This window comes from Pezoporus occidentalis, unplaced genomic scaffold, assembly GCF_034315485.1.
Source record: "Pezoporus occidentalis ecotype Australia unplaced genomic scaffold, CSIRO_AGI_Poc_V1 ctg46, whole genome shotgun sequence".
NCBI lineage: Eukaryota > Metazoa > Chordata > Aves > Psittaciformes > Psittacidae > Pezoporus > Pezoporus occidentalis.
Genome location: NW_026915791.1, coordinates 7,242,947 through 7,263,221, shown reverse-complemented (window position 1 = coordinate 7,263,221; position 20,275 = coordinate 7,242,947). Strand labels below are relative to the sequence as shown.

The 20,275-nt window shown below is 37.6% G+C and overlaps 1 protein-coding gene across 1 annotated transcript in view; it reads left to right on the top strand.

Annotated features, from left to right (window-relative positions):
• The window catches only part of MYBPC3 (myosin binding protein C3), a 59,871-nt gene that overhangs the window by 19,777 nt on the left and 19,819 nt on the right, over window positions 1–20,275 (top strand). Inside the window, exons 11-24 of the mRNA XM_062635979.1 lie at window positions 3,217–3,240; window positions 3,964–4,130; window positions 4,941–5,073; window positions 5,309–5,311; window positions 5,750–5,874; window positions 6,439–6,544; window positions 11,056–11,222; window positions 11,559–11,724; window positions 12,620–12,726; window positions 13,038–13,067; window positions 13,231–13,367; window positions 14,658–14,735; window positions 16,022–16,181; window positions 17,572–17,676. Of these exons, the coding sequence (XP_062491963.1) occupies window positions 3,217–3,240; window positions 3,964–4,130; window positions 4,941–5,073; window positions 5,309–5,311; window positions 5,750–5,874; window positions 6,439–6,544; window positions 11,056–11,222; window positions 11,559–11,724; window positions 12,620–12,726; window positions 13,038–13,067; window positions 13,231–13,367; window positions 14,658–14,735; window positions 16,022–16,181; window positions 17,572–17,676 (1,508 nt within the window). The remainder of the gene's footprint in view (window positions 1–3,216; window positions 3,241–3,963; window positions 4,131–4,940; window positions 5,074–5,308; window positions 5,312–5,749; window positions 5,875–6,438; window positions 6,545–11,055; window positions 11,223–11,558; window positions 11,725–12,619; window positions 12,727–13,037; window positions 13,068–13,230; window positions 13,368–14,657; window positions 14,736–16,021; window positions 16,182–17,571; window positions 17,677–20,275) is intronic.

The following is a 20,275-nucleotide window of genomic DNA, read 5'->3' as shown; positions in this document are numbered from 1 at the left end:
CAAATTTCAGTGGGACTACAACATGACATAGATGTACAAAGCCCTGTATTATGCAGTATGTAACATATCCAGCTAGAAGGGAATTCTGGCTTTGCAGTAACACTACAACCAGAATTCTCAAACCAGACAAGACAGAAAGTGCACTTATCAAACTTTCTATAGCTGACACTGATATCCAAGTTTCTTGTTTCACCATGAGCCCCAGGGAAGTCTGAAACAAAACCTGCATTTGAATTTTATTGTAAGTCTAAAGCAGGGAAACCCTGCTATGAGACCTTCTCCTAGTGCATTCCCTTTCTGCTTTCATGATTAGTTTTGAGCAGTGGTTGGACTCTTAAAGGAGTAAAAATTTCTAGTATTTCTAGAAATGTTCAGTTTGTGAATTTAACTATTCATTATTTGTTAGACTAGAAATTCAATTCATTAGAAGAAGCTTCTAAATGTCACTGCGTTCTACCGCTGGTTTTGACCTTTCTTGACTTATGAATCTGTTTAGTGAATTTAAGCATGCTGATGATTCACTGCTCCAGGTGTTTTTCACAGCCACTTTAGAACTAATTTGTGGATCCTTCAGGCTTTGCACACCACAGCTTGAAGACCACTCCTTTGTTAATGAGAACTGATAGGCAAAAAAACCCTCATAATGGAATGCAACTAAAAATAGAATAGTTTGTTAAAATAGAATAGAAAAGGGGACCTCATGCTGAGGAACTCTCAAGAGCTATACAGATTCAAATAGAATCGAAGAGTATTCTTCTGGCACTTCTGCTATGTCACACCTAATGTACAAGTGCCGCTCAATCCAGAGGTAATGAACATTCCCACTAGAATAAAAAGAGCTTCATTTAATATTGTATCTCCTATCATTGTAATTTAATTAACTAGTGTTGACATACAGATGTCATGGGCCAAGGAGAGGTCATTGGGAAGAGGAAGGGAACAGCTGTCACAGAACTATTAAATGGATAGTGAGCAGAGACCTTGAAGGAGGTGACAGCTGACAGGGTCCAATCAGTTGACAGTAATGGGATAGGAAGGAACCATCTCTGGGATGTACAAAACTATTTTTAACCCCTCCACATATGTTTAAAACATATCAGCTGCATATTCCATTTACAGCAGGTTCACTGAGCTGCATCTTAATGCCCCCAAGTGCATAGTTAACCTATGAGGTGATCACTCTGAATAAGGATCCCAACATCAAGGAGAGTAACGTAAGGGTGGGAGAAAATTCAAGAGTCTAGGTCTATTACTTTTCATATACTGCTTAGTTCCTGCTGGAAGAGTACAGCCTAAATGTGCAAACTCTGTGTCTTTATGGGAACAAAGAGAAAGCTTGAACAAATACAAAATGGTGAAAAGGAGTATTGGGGTGGAGAAACCTTTGCTCAGAAGCAGAGAAAGCCATTTTTTCCTTGGTTTTTCACAACTCAAACACTATACAAATTACAACCTTTAACTTTTAGTACAACTTTACATGCAGCTTACAAACCTTTCCCTGTAATTAAAAAATATTAGTATTTCCAAGGAAGGTAATATACTCATGCTTAGGACCAAATTTCTTGTGTTTCAGCTTGCATACACCCAAACAGTATGGCCAGATAGAAAGGTGGGATGACAGTGAGTAATGGAAAAGCTAAAGCTAAAATTACAGAAGACTTCTCAATAGTGGTATGCACTGGATTGTGGAATGGCATCCAAATTGGGAGATTTTTCTCATGATGTATTTAAACAAAACTCACAAAAAAATATTTTTGAAAACTCTATGAATAATCCTACCTGCAAATTTTCAGGCAAAGGGGTGAATAGAGATGAGGATAGAAGCAGGCAGATAGACAGAGACACCACCAGAATTCATACACTGACTGTTAAGTTTTTCTTATTTCCTATGAATTTATGTTTCCTTTTGAGATAGTTTGTGCCACAGAACATTAATTGCACTAGTACAAAGAACTCAGCACATTAGAAATATTATATACTCCTAGATAGATGTACTTGGATATCTATTTCAATTTACATGTGTTTAGAAATATTTAAAAGTTGTTCATTGATATGATCAGGAGAACTTGTCCCAAAACGGCTCATGTTAAAAACATATCTTGGTCTATTTGGCAAATCAGTTCAATTGTCCTGCCTTATGCTAAACAAAACTAAAAATCATCTATAGCAGCCCCAGAGTAAATGATATATAGAGAAGAGGAACCCTGATTAAATTTGTGGGTGATGTTGACTCACTATTGTGACAAAACAAATACCCAGTAGGCTGTACTTACCCCAAGAAGTCCAAACCTCAGATACACCTATCAATCCAATGAGCGCTACTGAAGGCTTAGTGAGTGATAAACCCCTCCGAAGATATAAGATATCACATGCCATATTTCAGCTCAAACTCTCTAAGTTGAAATCCTCATCTCTTGCTTCCTTTCCTCTTCAAGAGCTACAGATGCTCTGGAAATCCCAGGTCTGGGCTGCAGTACTTTAATAAACATTGTGCTCACATTATTAGCAAGCCTTTTTGGCCTGACAATAAAACGAGCACCAGAAGTGCTTGGTTATCTCTTCTGTCTAGACTGACTATAGTCATGATTTTTCAGACCAATGGGACTGTTATCTTTCTAGAAAATTTTGGGGGAAAAAATAAAATGGAAATATGCCCAATAATCCTCCATTTTTCTCTGCATTACCTACTTGTCTTCTTATTGGGTTTACAACTGAATATGGCTTATAAGGGTGGGTTCTGCTTCACTGAAATCTGCTTGGTCCTGGGGATACCAGAAAACAACAGCCACAGGAAGTTCCTTTTCCTAAAGAAATTTTTAAATTACATCTTTTATCCTTTCTCTATTTACCAAAATGGAAACTATGACAGGCAACAACTCCATGATGACCCATGTGTTCCCTGTAATGTGGTTAGCCATAATTCTGGGATAACGTCTGGAATAACCAGACGTGCTAACACTTATAAATTGCATGGTGGAACTATACGAAGTGTGGGAGTGAGTTTGGTTTCAACAGGGGACAGCCTTTTTCTTAAGCCTTTTTCAGAGCTTTTGCATGAGCTCCTTCATCTCCCTGTTACTGAGGCACAAGCATGTTCTGCTAAAGATGAACATGACATTCATGGCTTTTTTGTATTAACACATGATGTCTTCTTTCTTGCCCATCGGGATGCTGTATGTGTTTCCAAACGATTCTCTGTGTCATTCTGGAGTACAGCAGCTTCTTGCGCACAGTAAATCGGTAAGGTTACAGCAACTTCTTTTTCTATTTATGACCTTATACATTAAAAATACCATGACAGAAAAAAATGCCTTCCCAAAGCCAGGCAACCAAATTTTCATTTTGCTTTGCTAAACCAAACATTAATTCTTCCATAATTGCAAGTTCTTTGGTTAAACTATAAGTAGTCCATTGTAAATATTGTCTTGTTAGCCATTACTCACCAATCTATGTGTCTTCATGTTTTATAGTTTCCACAGACAGCAACTATATTTACAATAGATAAGTATTTTAATAACCTCAAATTCATTTTAGTGAACAGAAAAAAGGCCCTGAGTAGAAAAGGATTTGTCTCTTATTAACATAAACCAACTGCCTTGTTTCTAAGGCGTTCTCAGGATGTCAGTTCAGTTCCTTGCTTTGACACATGTTTTGTATATGACCACACCAGGAAAACAAATCTCCACGTGTTTCCATTACCCGTCATTAAAGGGAAGTTAATATTTGCCTTGGCCAATAGAAAGTAAACTGTTCAGGTCAGTAATTGGATTTTAATCGCTATATATAAATAGCAGTAAAACTAGTTTTATTTCATCATTTTGGGTAACAATATAGGAAAAGTTAGACTACTACATTTTTAAGGAAGAAATGGCTTCATCAAGCCAATACATAGCTCACCAAGCCTATAGGTGTTTTTAAATCCTCTCAATAGCGGCATTCAGATCCTCTAATCCCTTTCTGCAGAGGTGAAGGAAAATCTGAATCCCAATCTGATGTTGATGTCTGGGAAATCCTGAGGAAAGCTCCTCCTTCTGAATATGAGAAAATTGCTTTTCAGTATGGGATCACAGATTTGCGTGGGATGCTGAAACGCCTCAAACGCATAAAGAAGGAAGAGAAAAAAAGTACAGGTTGGCAAGCTGTATTTATTCCAAATAAGTATGTTCTTACCTTCTTCAAATATTAACATCAGCTAATAGCAGCCATGAGAAAAGCACAAGGAATAGGATTTTCCTATTCCAATTGTTACACAGTTTTACATATGAAATGCTGACTCCTAAAGATTAAAGTGATCTCCAAAGCTCTGAGCTACCTTCCTCTGAAACTCTGGATGTCCTGAACCTGTTCATTTTAACTAGTTTCTTCTGCCCTACACCTTATTTTTCCCTGAACAGAAAGCAACAAAACCCCCACCCCTAAAACTCGTCAGTATGTCAGGTATCAGTGGTCCACTTAAAGAATTTAATTTCCATTGGGATGATATATTTGGAATTCTTGAGCCTTTTCTAGACTTGTGAAGTATTAATTGCCTAATTTTAACTAATTTGTTTTAAAAATATGAAACAGAGAAGGCAAACTGCCATTCACCAGTGAGAAGATCAGTATCATTTTCCTACATGGGTAGACAAAGCTGTAACTTTGTGTAGGATGTGTTGGAGTACATATTCACATCTGATACAGACTATTCTACTGTGTGTATTTTAGTTTATATCACGTACTTTTCATCCTATATTAAGGAAAACAGAAAATAGAACAAAAGGATCAACAGACAGGAATGGTAAAAATGCAAACAGGTATGCAGAAAGCAGGGAAGGTTTAAGATGATGCTAAATCATAGGAAAGGGAATAGAGAATTACTTCCCTGATAGAGAATGCAAAAAATAAATGTTAAGTATAAGAATGAATAAGATATATAGTTTTTTAATCATTCTTTGTCATAGCATTCCTCAAGAAACTGGATCCAGCTTACCAGGTGGATAAAGGGCAAAAGATCAAATTAATGGTCGAAGTTGCCAATCCAGATGCTGATGTGAAATGGCTGAAGAATGGACAGGAGATCCAAGTGAGCGGCAGGTAAACCAGAAACATGGGAAATCCCCAAGAGAAGGAGCTACATCTTGGACAAAGTGGGAAAACCAGCTTTTCTTGGAAAGTAAAGGATTGTAGGGGGGAGAAATGGGAGCTGAGAAAGAATCTACATTATGCTTTGTCTTAGGGACTGTTTGCTTGTCTCACTGCTTTTTCTTTTTTTCTCCCTCTGCTCTGTATATCTACACATAAAACTGGATGCTTCCATCTACCTACATAGCAAGTAAGTCCTCAGATTATATTCTGATCTTCATGTGCATATCCAGGGTTCACAATTACTTTCTCATGATATGGGTTATACTTCAGTGCAGCTTGTTTGTCAACCCAGTTTCCAGTGATTTTGTGCTGAAGCCATGACAAAGCATTTTTAGCGGTCGCCAGGTTTGTTGTATTGCTAGATGTTAGAAAAGCATGTGGCACCATTCACAGGAGTTTGTACTTCTCACACTTGTATGAAGATTTCTCCATAATTTCCTATGCTATAGTTTTTCAAGCACTACTGCTGTCCACTGCATCAGGACAGGGATATAAGGCTTGAGTCTTAAACCTTGCCACAGATGCCAGAAAAAGAAGGAATCTTTTCCTCTGCCAGGCAGGGGAAGACAGTGTCTGGGTTGAAAGGAGTTAGACTCTGATAATTATGTTCAGATTCTCTTTTCAGATATATTTTTGAATCTGTTGGGAATAAGAGAATACTGACCATAAACCACTGCTCTCTGGCTGATGATGCAGCATATGAATGTGTAGTAGGGGACGAGAAGAGCTTCACGGAATTGTTTGTAAAAGGTGAGCAATGAACTTTAAATTACTGTCACCTTCTCTACTCTCAGATCGGTTAATCTCATAGAAAAGGAAATTCTCATAAATGAACAAATTCTGACATTTCTTGAAGTATATATTTTTCTTACAGTTGAATGAAGGAAAATTATTCCTATAGATGCAACTAAGAAAGCACAGAAAAACAGCACAGTGATGATTACCATTAATTCTCATTTGGGAAGTGATTTACTTCTCCTGAACAATAGGGCTAGAAAGTTACTTTAAAATTTGATTCCACTCAATATAAACTATATGGGCAGCTGAAGTAGTACAAGAAACTAATGCTTCTGGTTTAGAATTTTAGACTATATATGAAACTTGATTAATTCTGTGTTTGTATTCTGCCTCATGAAGCAAAACCCAAAAGGTCATTTGGTAATATTGATAATGTGATCTGGCACAGTAAATCTGAATTTTCAGCACAGAGAGCATCACCATGGGGCTCTTCCTGTACAGTACAGAGTGCTGAAATCTACCTCTGGTTTTCAGTCTTCTAGAATACTGTTTTAATAAAAGTATCTTCATTTTCAGAACCTCCAATCCTGATCACTCACCCACTAGAGGACCAAATGGTGATGGTTGGAGAGAGGGTGGAGTTTGAATGTGAAGTGTCTGAAGAAGGAGCTACTGTGAAATGGTAAGAGAATAGAAAAGGGGAAAAAAAACCCAGACAACATGAAACCATCTCACTCCATTGGACATTCTAGGACCAGTGTTTGTGTACTAGAGTTGTGAACAGAAAGGAAGAAGGCATTCTATATAACTGCTTTCAGAAAAAGAGTGATCCTCCTCCTATATGTCAAACATTGAGGAGGAAATGAGAGGCCAAAAATAAAATAAAAGGTATAGATATTTTATAGGGTGTCTAGAATTTCTTGTGCAGTGTTTACAAGGTGCTGCCGAGCTGTTGGTTTTAAGCTGCTCTAAACACTTGACAGTAATGTCTAACTATTGGCCAGACTAATCAGATCTGTATTGTGATGAGTCTGCTGAACATTATGGGATCTTCCAGTCTTCTCAACCACAGTGAGGTGTGGTGCTTGGTTCTCTTAAAAAGCACTTTTTCTTAGGTAAAAAAAGTGTCGCTTGAGACACAGAAAGAAGGTCATTGACTTATTTTAACATAACTGTTTCAGTGATCCTGTAAAAGCAATCATTATGCATATGCAGCAAGTAGGATTAAGATGACAAACATTTAGACCATAGAGTCCATTTTATTGGACATTCCAGCCAAGCGGAAGCTGGGTTCATGTTGCTTGGGCAGACACAGCAGGCAGTGCTCACATACCAGGTCTTACTCACACTGTTCTCACTTCATTCTCTACCAGATGAAATTTTCTTGTGCTTGTTAACAGCTTCAGGCACGTGGTTATCAACTGTTCCCACAATGCCCATTACATTCCTGGAAAGTGCCAAACACTCATCTGCTCTCCCAAAGGAAGGAACTGAAAATTTAAATAGAGCTCAAGAGCTAGTACAGCATATGCATTACACCATTAAAGCCACATGCACAGGCACACACACGCTATTGTTCAGGAACTGCTTAAAGATGCCTGGTTACAAGAGATGGGGACAATCAGATCTGTTCCTCTCAGAGCACAGTGCAGCTGCCACACTTTGATCCTTTGCCTTTGAACAACTCCCATACATCATACAGGGCTGCTATCTGTGGGCTGGGCATTTGGTGCGACAAGGCCAAACCAGCAGCTGTCTCAGCCTGAAATGCAGCAAGTGGCCAGAGAAACTCTTCAAATGGTAGCAACAGAAAACTGAGCACTTAGACATTTACGCTGTATTTTACTGGATTCATTACGTGAGACAGTCAATGCTCTTGCAACAAAGGGAGTATTTTGGACAATGGAGGACAATCTCCAAGGAAAACATGAAACACAGTATGGAGAAAGAGTTTCAGTTTTGGCTCATCAGGGAAATGCTCAATAGTTTAAGCCAAGTAACAGACATTAACTCAGGGCACCTGTTATAGCACCCTTTAAACCTGGGATATGAAATCACAAGCACATGAACAAAAGCAATTATGTGACTAGCACAAGACAATGCTCACAACCTCTTAGGCATGGCCATCAGACTAGGACTTGGAGAACTCATTATGTGGGTCTCTTCACAGTAATCAGCAAACAATGTTCTTTTGATCACCTGGAAAGGTCTCACATTATTATTATGCATTACTATGGAATAGCTATTTTTAAAATTCAGGTGCTTTTGGAAATAATCCTTGAAGAAGTTTTGACGTGATTTTTCCCATCTCTGAATGCTGGATGTATCATCTGATCAGTCCCAAAAGAAAACAAACTCTAGTAATGTAACAGCAACAATAAATCTCTGCATCCCCATTATCCCATAGTACCTACATCAGCCTTATCTCAGAAGGCATTAGCCAGTTTGTCCTTGGAATCTAAACGGGAAATAGGAAAGCATTTCCAGTCACTGAGTGGCAAAGTTGAGAACAGATATTTGGTCTTGCAGATGTTCTTGGTATAGACTAAACTATGGCTAACCTACCTATTATTGCACTAGCTGTGCTTCAAGTCTGACGCTGGACCAGATGACCTACTGTGGTCCTTAAACCAACAGTTTATGGTTCTATAAAATCATAGAATCATAGAATAATTAGGGTTGCAAAGCACCTTAAGATCATCCAGTTCCAAACCCCTGCCATGGGCAGGGACACCTTACGCTAAATCATGTCACCCAAGGCCTCGTCCAACCTGGCCTTGAACACTGCCAAGGATGGAGCATTCACAACCTCCCTGGGCAACCCATTCCAGTGCCTCACCACCCTAACAAGAAAGAATTTCCTTCTTATATCCAACTAAACTTGCCCTGTTTAAGTTTTAACCCGTTACCCCTTGTCCTATCACTGCAGTCCCTAATGAAGAGTCCATCTCCAGCATCCCTATAGGCCCCCTTCAGATACTGGAGGGCTGCTATGAGGTCTCCACGCAGCCTTCTCTTCTCCAGGCTGAACAGCCCCAACTTCCTCAGCCTGTCTTCATACGGGAGGTGCTCCAGTCCCCTGATCATCCTCGTGGCCTCCTCTGGACTTGTTCCAACAGTTCCATGTCCTTTTTATGTTGAGGACACCAGAACTGCACACAATACTCCAGGTGAGGTCTCACAAGAGCAGAGTCTTCCAGTTACACTTTGATATCAACTGATTCTTCCACCTCATTGCTCCAGTCACCAAAGGAAGGCCACTAATATAACCTTATATGAGGGTTTTCACTTTTCACTCAAGTATTATTTTAAGCTAAATGATATCTGGGAGTTGGAGGTTTTTTGAGGTTTACGGTTTTATCACTCCACTATTTGTCAGTACAACTTTCTGCAAACACTCTACTCACACACAGCATCAGCAATGTGGTAGTCAGTAAAATAAACACAAGTTACACGTACTATTCCATTCCCAGGGACTTAAGACACTAGCCATTGTAAATAGCCTACTTTCATTATTTAGACAACATTTAAAGAAATCTCTTTGTTAAGAATGGCTGAACATTGAGATATTCTTCATGAGCCATATGTCAAAATTCCTCACTAAAAAAAGAAATGAAGAAGTTCAGCTTTGGACCACTAACCACAGCGCAACTGCCCGGTTTTGCCAGAGCAGCATGCTGAACTTGTAGATCACAGTCTGTTCTCAGAAGTTCAGCAAAGGTTTACTCATTGCTTCGTAGCACTTGTTCCAGAACTAATCTGCATGAATGAGACTATCAGCCTTAGGAGAACATCTTGCATGTGGTCTCAGACTCTTGCCACTCAGCAATCAGAGGAAACACTATCCTGACATAACACTAAGCGTTCTGTTTCACATGGCTGGTAAAGGCATCTTCTGTTTCCTCCCTTCTTTACATTGTGCTGTGATCTGGAAGGGAGAAAACACTGTTTTTCCAAAACCAAAGATAAGATCCAAAAACCTGTGCTGTAAAGTACAGTTAGGAAGGAGTAACCTATAGGTATCTTGAAATGCAGTTGCAGCAGATACATCTAAGTTTCAAGTCAGATGATTCCTCTCTCTGCTTAAAGTTTAGACCTTGTGATTTACTTCAGCAAAATAACTGAGGCAAAAGGTTTTCTTGCATATATCTACCTAGAAATTAGAGCTCTATTATTTTAAGGAGTCCTTAAATAACATTTCAATTTGCTATCCTGTAGGCATATTTCTTAGGCTAAATAGTCATTGGTAATGAATAAGGGAAATTACACAAGATAGAAAAGTCCTATTCTATTGAAAGCATAACATTGTTTCTGGGGTTTTTTGTGTTTTGTTTTTTTTTTACCATGCGAGTAAGTAGCAAAGAGAAAAACATTTTCATTTGCAAACTGCAGCAGTATTCAAGTAATATCATATAAATCTATCCAAATAATAATGAAAACTATAAAATACTACAAAAGGAATATGCTGAAGAAACCAGCAGTTATTTTCTTGCAGCCTGTTCATGTTGTTTAGGATTAACAACAGGAAATCTTGAGTATTTTTGTGTGACCTTGACTGAGCAGCATGAATCCTCTCTGCTCATTTCCCTTTGTGACAATTGGAAATGACAATAATTAAATTTCCTCCCAGGCTGGATGGTGAAGCTTAATTTAGTAATGTCTTAAATTAACTGGGACATCCTTCAATGTAAAGGGCTACAAAATCCAAAATATATCTTTGCTTCAATTCAAGCTAAAATTTTCTTAATTTACTGATGCCCACAAACCATGGATTTATAACTATTATAATTTACATCAGGAAAATTAAGACTTCAAAGTCATTTCCCAGCAAGTCCCATTTACATTATGGCAATTTATAAAATAGCAAATTCCCTGCTGTTGAAGTGTCTTCATCCCTGTATCTTCTACAGCATTTAATATACTTTCATAATTATCTATAATAAATAAATCTATGCATAAATACTAATAATTAAGTAAATCCTGTGAGTAAACTCTCTTGAACCAGAAGTCAAATACCTAGTGTAAATTAATGGTCAAGCTAGTAGCATTTCTGGTTCCAGTAACATTTTGCTAACTTGAAATGTTACAAAGATTTAATTTACCGTGTGTCTTCCAATCTCTAGTAATATTGAGCTGGCTCTTACTCTCTTCCAGCCATTGAAAAATAACTCAGTACTATTTGTGGCATTGCAGGGAAAAGGATGGAGTTGAGCTGACACGAGAAGAAACGTTCAAATATCGATTCAAGAAAGATGGCAAAAAGCAGTATCTAATTATTAATGAGTCAACCAAAGAAGATAGTGGACACTACACAGTGAAGACCAATGGTGGGGTATCAGTTGCTGAACTAATTGTACAAGGTAGGTACAAAATTAAAACAGCTAAGGTAACCTTCTCCAGGATAGTGCATAGGGGTAGCATAATCCCTATGCCAAGGAAAAAGAACACTTAATAAGGGCCATAAGGTTTGATGATAAAGGGCATCAAGGATGTAACAGATACCCTGATAATCACAGGTGCTTATCTATCAGCGCTGTTTAAGAACTGCATGCTGTGGCTTTCCCTTCATATATCACTCTTCCACGCACAGGTTGCTCAGCCTTAGCTTTTTCTACTAAGTAAAACCACACCAAGCATTTACATACAGCGCTATTGGGATTTGCTAATGTGCGTATCTATTATTCTCCTAATATCAGAGAAAAAGCTGGAAGTTTATCAGAGCATTGCGGACCTGACAGTGAAGGCACGTGACCAGGCAGTCTTCAAGTGTGAAGTTTCTGATGAAAATGTGAAAGGAATCTGGCTAAAAAACGGAAAGGAAGTGGTTCCAAATGAAAGGATAAAGATCTCCCACATTGGCAGGTTAGTCTTGTTTCAGAAAGCAGTTATATGCTTGGGTATTGCATTACATTCTACAGAAACCAGCATCTCAGGGCATAGGAATATAAAACAAGACCCTGTCTTGAGTCCAGCTAAAAGGAAAAAGTTTGAAACTTTCACATATGCAATCAATATATATTCACAGATTGCTTTTGTATGCATGCAGTCTTCCTTGTTAGTATATTTTGCATGTATGGCATCAGTGGTACAGCAGCAGAATTCAGTCTCATTTTTATTAGGATTTCATGTTTTCTTGGTATTCAAACAATGCAGAAAACACATTGTCGATAACTTTAAAATTAGCAGTAGTATTCAGACAGATAAAGATAGCACATATGTATAAACCTCTTCAGAAAAACTAGTGTTCATATTAACACACAGATGTGCAATCCTGTGCTCAAGTTTTTTAGCAGTCTGATTACTACTGGAAATGGAAAGCAAGCTTGAAAAGATACATAAGCATTGCATGCTAGGTAGTCTTCCTTGGTACTCCCTTCTATATTTTGTTTTGAATTTACAATATACAGGGGTGGAGCACTGATTTTTAGCTTGCTTTTCAAGAATTTATCGTAGCCACAATCTGCTCAAATGAAACTATTCGGCAGTATTACAGCTGCCCTTGTAAAGGACTGAACTAAAGCAGAGAAACAGCTTCTTCTGTTCACACTAGACTACATACCTTGACAAGAAAACATGCTGCATGGATTTGCTTGAATACTGAAAATAGAGAAGTCCTGGTGATTGCTGATTTGATGTTAGGACAAGGGGACAAGAAGTAGCAACGTCTGTTAACAAGACTGCACCTTGTCTCTTGAGATGATAACCTTATTTCTCGTGGAGAGGTAAAGGAATGCAATATATTTGTTCATGTTTCCAGAATCCATAAACTAACTATTGAGGACGTAACACCAGATGATGAGGCTGATTATTCCTTCATCCCTCAGGGATTTGCTTACAACCTTTCTGCCAAGCTTCAGTTTTTGGGTAAGTTATCTTAGGATATGCAATTGAAATTCCAGAGGTATAAAAAGATGGCATTAATCATGGTTATAGCAGGAAAGAGTATGCAGTCTCCTTCCTGATACCTCAATATAGGCACATTTCATTTCCCTGTTAATTTGTGTCATCATCATCATTGTTTTACTGAGCCTGTTTTTGAGTTTATTGCATTAATCTGTATATGTCTTATGAGGTTTTAATGATGAAAAGTTTTAGAATTACATTGTGAGAGCAGATTCTGTGTAAATTCTGTTTTCTGATCTATTTCTCCTTTCTCTCTCCTCTTTCTTTCCCAGAGGTCAAGATAGATTTTGTACCAAGAGAAGGTAAGAACAGAAGCTGTTATTTACATTAAATAAGTTTTCAGTAGCAAGGGAAGCAGTGTTCTTTTTCATTTTTAATTTAATTTATGAATATTCACTATTTTATTTCTTCATACAGAGCACTCAAACTAAAATTTAAAACTTCTTTTCTTTGCCTTTGCTACAGAACCTCCTAAAATCCACCTTGACTGCCTGGGCCAATCCCCTGACACTATTATTGTGGTGGCTGGGAACAAATTGCGATTGGATGTTCCCATATCAGGAGATCCAACACCCACTGTCATCTGGCAGAAAGTAAACAAGGTAGTGTGGAACCCGACACAATGGCTGAGGCAAGGAGGTCATAACAGGAAATCCATTTTCTTTCTTAAATGTTACTCTGATTTGCAATTCTTAGTTACATTTTCATCTTCCCTTTAAATACCTGCAATGCAGCTGTTTGGGATTTTGCTGGTTTTGTGAGAGTCACCCTGAACTGTTCTTTTCCTAAACTGTTGCCTCATTTTCTATTCCAAAAGAAGGTCTTAGTATGTGTGAGTTGATATATGTCCATGCAAACAGGTTATGTGTTTAGTCTCTTTCTACCTCAGAGAAAAAGAAGTAAATGACAAGCCATTCCCACCACCTTCACCTGATAGGATGGACATGTTCCAGAGTTGGCAGCTTTTTTTTTAATCTTGCTCCGGAATTCTACAGTCTGTGAAGAAAACGTCTTCTTAGTAGACCACTGGGATAAAACTGTATTTGGTATGATGAAAATTAAGGACACTTGCTATTTGCCTTATCAAACCAATTACAAAACATCAAAGAGAGAACTTAGACGCTAGACACAAAACGTTAAGTGGGCTTCTTTTCTGGCTGTCTCAGAACATCCCCACCCCTCACCATCTGTGGGCTCTTAAGCTGTAACTAGCACAAAACACAGAAATACTTTGCATAATATTCTACAGCATCATTACACTTTCCATATGTGTAGATACAGGCAAAATAATATTGCCAATTATATTAATCTTCCTAGTAAGACTTAGGTATTTTTTCTGCAATTCAGTGTTAGTATGGAAATATAAGAGCCATTTGTCTCTATTTTAGGAACCAAGAAAAATTGACTTTCTCATACACAAGTTTCTTTGATGAAATGATGACTGGGTATCAGACAACACCTATGCCGTGGTATTTTTAAGGCATGAGGTCTCAACATCTACATCTGACTTAGAAAGAAGTAATCAGGTTTTTTTGTAGTTACAAGATGAGTAACCAGTACCACAAGACACAAACAGATTTATAATCAGTTACAGTTCTATAGCAGCAAAGTCGTGCATCTTTGTTAAGCTCCAAATTTGGTTTTGCTTATTTATTCTTCCCTTAATTCACTGAAGTCTGATACATCTATTTCCATTTCTACTTTTGACTTCTGTATAAGTTGATTTCCTTCCCAGGTCTGCTTGCTGCCTTCACTTTGCTCTTCACTTTTCTCACAGTTCCATCTTCAACCCCTGTAACAAACATATGGATTCTCCTCTGTCTTGCAGAAACGGCTTTACTGCTGTGCTCAGAAAGCTTAGCTGACTTTCTCTGGTTTCTTTGCTTATCTAGAAAACCGACCTTATTCGAAGCAATGAGGATTCCATGACTCCCTCAGAAAATGGCAGTGACTTAAATACTGATGGTAAGGTAAGTTCTTCATTATCCATTCAGAGATACAAATATGCTTAGTGTTTTCCAGATAAAAGGTAATATTCAGAAGGAAATAAAATTAAGTTCAGTAGATATTAAACTGGGGAAGCAAAGAGAACATCAGGCCCAACATCCTGCTTCACAATGGCAAGTACTAAACATTTGGAATGCCCACAAGAGATCTGGGAAGCAATTTTTGACTAAAATGCTGATTGAGGAAATCTCTTTCTAATCACCATCACATGGTGGCTGGATTACAAAGAATCAAAGCAGTATTTTGAAAATTCTTTTTAATATATTTATAAATGTTTTTTCCTTTTCTTTCTTACCCACTAACCTGTAAACTTCAATAATAACTAGAGAAAAAAAAAGGACAGAAATCTTACAGGGCACAGGGAAAGATGACAATGGGTAAAGAAGGTGGACTATGTATGTACAGAAGTGAAAGAGGATCCATAGAATTTTCCAACGAGTTTCCTTTTTGTCATGATTAACTTATTTTGATATAGTAAAAAAGAAAAATTTGCATTTACTATGTAACAATAAATTTTTCTCAGGTTTTGGTTCCTGGAGGCACTATTCAGGCACATACACTTTCTAATGGTTCCTGTTCCAAGTCTAAAGATACATGGACACATGAAGAAAAGAGCATGTTATAAATGTACAGCAAAGTTGCGACCACTATGTTTAGACCTCAGCTCAAAGTAGAAAGTTACCCCTCTTGTATGGGGTATATGACACTCTTGGTGTCATATTATATGTTATATATGACACTCTTGAGTGACAGAAATCACCCTAAGGACATTAACAAGAAACATGGTAAAGCTTTTAGAGAGCAGTTGTTCAAATCCATGTTATCTGGTGCCAAATGGAGGTACTGTTGATCAGGAATATTTGCTCAACAATTTGAAAGCCTTCTCAAATTTGCACAGTACCTAACTGTTATCCATGAAACTCTTTACACTGGTAATAGCAGATATCCCAAGTAGGAATTTGTGGAAGTAACTTCTTTGAAACATAACCTGAGGGGTATGAGTAACTAGCAATTAATCTTAACAATGTGCAGACTTTCAGAACCAATTTTCCCAATGTTATTTATGTGAGATATTTAGTCTAAACTTCCTTTCTTCTATGTATAAATAGAACTTTAAAAGCTTTATTGCTTTTCAGTAATTTTAATTTTATTCAATGATTTGAAGATTTTCTCCAGCTTACCTACAGGCTCATCAGGCTGCCCTGACACAACTTACAATGACTTTATCTGTTACTTTCACTGCCCACAGCTTCTGTTTGAATCTGAAGGCAGAGTTCGTGTGGAGATGCATGAAGACCACTGTGTGTTCATTATTGAAGGGGCAGAAAAGGAAGATGAGGGAGTATACAGAGTTATAGTTAAGAATCCAGTGGGAGAAGATAAGGCTGATATCACAGTCAAAGTTATTGGTAAGTGAAGGAAGGAAACAGCCATGAAAGCATCTTAAGCACACTGAAACTCACCCTTCTCTAAGTCTGAGTCAAGTTATGACTTTAGGTTTAGAAAAATTGAAAAGGGTCATGAAGGAAGATAAACTATCAATCACAAAAGTTAGCAGATGTAATTTGCGCAGGTAATTGCCTTCTGTGTGAAAAGGTGAGACAACAGCTCCCAGTAGAAATCCATGTACTTTATATATTTCAAGTTTCAGGTGATCCTGTCATTTTACAAATGACATTCTGTTCTACATATATTTCATGCTTGTCTAAGAAAATCTTCTCATGGTTTTGTTGTGGTTTATGTTTTTAAGCAAAGATGACTTCATTCTATAAGCAGTAAATGGAATAAAGAGACATAACGTACCTAATATAAACAGATTGTCACTGTGAGTCACAGAAGAGCTGAGGGGAATACAGTTTTCAGTCGGTGATTTTTATAACATTTTTCACAATATTTAACTTTTTTTTATACTCTTCCACACATATGACAGAATGTCAGGTTATGAGCAAACTTAGAAATGATAAAAGAAAGTTGTTTTCACTTACAGCTTTGAAATGTAGAATCATTGCTTAGATGAATTCTGTCTCTTTTCATCTTTTATAAATACTAAATCATAGGAGGATCACAGAATGGCTTGGGTTGGAAAGGACCTTAAAGATGATCCGGTTCCAACCCCCTGTCATGGGCCAGGACACCTACTACACCAGATTGCTCAAAGCCTCTTTCAATCTGGCCTTGAGCATTGCCAGAGATGGGGCATTTAGCTCTTCTTTGAGCAACCTCAGCGCTCACAGTAAAGAACTTCTTATATCTAACCTGCACTTCCCCTGTTTAAGTTTAAACCAATTTCCTCCTGTCCTATCACTACAATCCCTGACGAAGAGTCCCGCTCCACTATTCTTGTAGGCCCCCTTCAGCTATTCAAAAGATATTTACTATTAATACCTCCAAAATACAAAAAGACATGCACAATTGTATTCTATATAAAGTTTATTCTAGAGATAATAGGAAGCCCTGGAGCAAGCCTTTTTTTTTTTTTTTTTTTTTTTTTTTTTTTTTTTTACAGAATTACCTTGTTACCTTTCATTTTTCATTTTTTTCAAAATTATGGCTGGGAAGAACAAGGGAGCTGAATAATCCATGGTGTTTATAGGAAAAATAACCTGACAGAAAAGAATCAAAGATCAGGATGCACTTTAGCTTAAGAAACTACATCCTCAATTATATCTACTGTTGCTGTCTGATAAAAAATGTATTGATACAATAGAGAAGAAAAGGTTGAAGAGAACTATATCACTGCCTTGTATATATAGAAATTGAAACAGTAACAACTCTTATTCATTCTCACACTTTCTTCAGATGTTCCTGACCCTCCAGAAGCTCCCAAGATCAGCAACATTGGAGAAGATTACTGTACCGTGCAATGGCAACCCCCTAAATACGATGGTGGGCAACCAGTACTTGGTAAGAAGTGATAAAATACAAAGTCCCAGCCTTGCCTAGATTTTTTTTGCTACTGCTTTAAAATGGCACAGAAGCAGTCTCTATGTTTATTCACTCTAGGAAGGCTGTTCCTCAGAAACTAAGTACTCTGATATATCAAATCTTCCAACTGGTCTGGATTCTAGCCCTTTAATTTAAGGCAGAGAGTGCCCCCTACCCTGCTGTTTGAAAGAGAAATGAGCAACTCATTCAGCAAATGAGTTACCAAAGCACAAGGAGGCAATATGAAAAATAAAGCTAAACATTCCCATTCAGAACTGCAATTTTAGGTCAGTATCCAGGCCCTTGGACATACTGAGATTAGCCATCAGCTCCAGTTGCCTGCAGTCTCAAACACTCTTACAATATATGTTTCTTTTAGAAAACAACTTCATAATTCAACTTTATATACAACCACACACCACAGGTTACAAAACACTTTTCAATCATCTTAATGACCTTAAAATCTGTGCTAAAAAATAGAAAAATGTCAGCATGTGATCCAGGAAATGCACAGAAGCCATCAAGAACATCACCAATCCTATTTTAAGTTCTCAGCAAAGCATGGTGAGGTTTAGATAAAAATCCCCATAATCCTCAGAAGAAAAAAAAATGCAGAGTTGACCAATTTTAGGGGAAAATTCCTCTGGACTCCAAAAGTAGCAACTTGTTTAATAAGGATCACTGGATTTTGAGTTTCTTTAAAAAATAAAAATACATCAAAAGCCCCATGGACTGCCAAGGGGAAAATAAGGCTAGAAATGTTCTAAAATTCTTTTAACTCACTGCATAGTGTCTGGCAGAGAGGAGTCTGGATTTGCTTTTGGATAATTGGCCTTCATTCACTTCCACAAGAACAGTCTAATTCAATTCAACAGAAGTTGTCTGTGCAGCAATAAACAAAACAATATTGGGCCAGTCCTTTCTGGTTTCATCTCAGTTGACAGGAATAAGTCAATTTAAACTATTTTGTGCAAAGTTATATACCAATAGCTGTCCCATTACCACAGCCAAAGACACACACACCCCATCCACTGTTGTAGTTTTCAGGGCAAATACTTTTGGAAATTCTTCATTTTGTTTTCACAAAAGAAATTATTTGTCAATAATACGTCAATTTGTCAATAATATGTCAATATGTCAATTATATATCAAAAGAACTATTTTGTCAATGTTCCATTATTAACCCTTTTGCCCTACATGAAGAGATTTCAGGACTGTGCTACTAACAGAGCTAGAATAAAACAACTGTGTATGTGTGGGGTGGGAAGCAGCCAAGATGCAGCACTATCCATTCAAACAAAGCTTTAAATCAAGTTTAAAAGGCAGGGAAAAAGACATATGCATTCTTATTTGTCTCCATATTGTTACAGATGGCATTGTAGGCAGTCTGCTAAAGTCTTTATTAGCTTTATCCAATAAATATAGAAAAGAAATTCACACCCCATTTTCCCTGTTATGTCAGCCTTTCATGATGTCTTGTGTAATTTTTGTATTACTAAAGCATTATCTTTATCTATCAAACATTCTGTGGATTTGGGGAACTAATCTGCTTTACCAAATGTCACCAGCAGTACTAGTATTGCCTTTTTGCCTCCTTTTTACTTTTGTTTTTTTTGTCTGAAATTGCAATTCTGTTGTAGCCCAGGGAAGAAGTGTCTCAGTTCCAGCAGGAAACACTGCATATCTAAAGCAGCAGAAAACCAGAAACTGAGTTGCTGAAGGTTCTCTCTGTCTCACAGACACCAATGAAGAGAGGAAAAAAGCAGGGATGTGTCAAAGGAACCATAGGTTATTTGCTTCAACATTCAACCCCATTTAAAAGCTACTGAAAACAAGCATGCAGGAGTAAATTTATACATAAGAAGTGATGATATAACCTGTCAGCTCACAGGTACTTCCACCACTCATTTCCCAAAATAGTCTGTAGACACCCCTCCTCTTGTTAGTCAGTGTAGACAGGGAAGGCTGCTGATGCACGGTGGCTGTGCCTACATCAGGTCAGCAAACATGCCTATCATTCTCCAATGACCCATTAGAAGCTGAAAGGGTGAATCATACTTCGCAGGTATACCGAAGGAATATGTTTAGGTTTGATAGCCACAAACTTTGTGAGCAGCAGGGATTGAATCACTGATCTACACAGCTCAATTCTTAAGTCTTTACAACATGTTTGCTATAGATTTATACTATTGTAGCTGACCCTTGTTATGGACATTTCCTCTGTAGACTACAGGGAGAAACAGACATACAGTACATACAAATAGCATGCAAATATATGGTATGTGTAAATCACTACTCAGTGTGTTTTCTGATTATTCACTCCACAGTTAAAAGATTAACAGATTTTAAACCTAAATTTATTTGAAAGAAGTCTATGTGCAACACAGTCTATATGTCACATCCAGACATGCTATGTGCAACACAGAGATGCTGAGAAATCTAATATAGCCAGATGGAAAGAAAAAGTTGATAATTCCTCTGTAGCAGGTCACTGGAAAATAATCTATACAAATGTTTCCAATATGATACAGAACTACAGGTATATATATCTAGGGACATATACTAAAGTATATATATG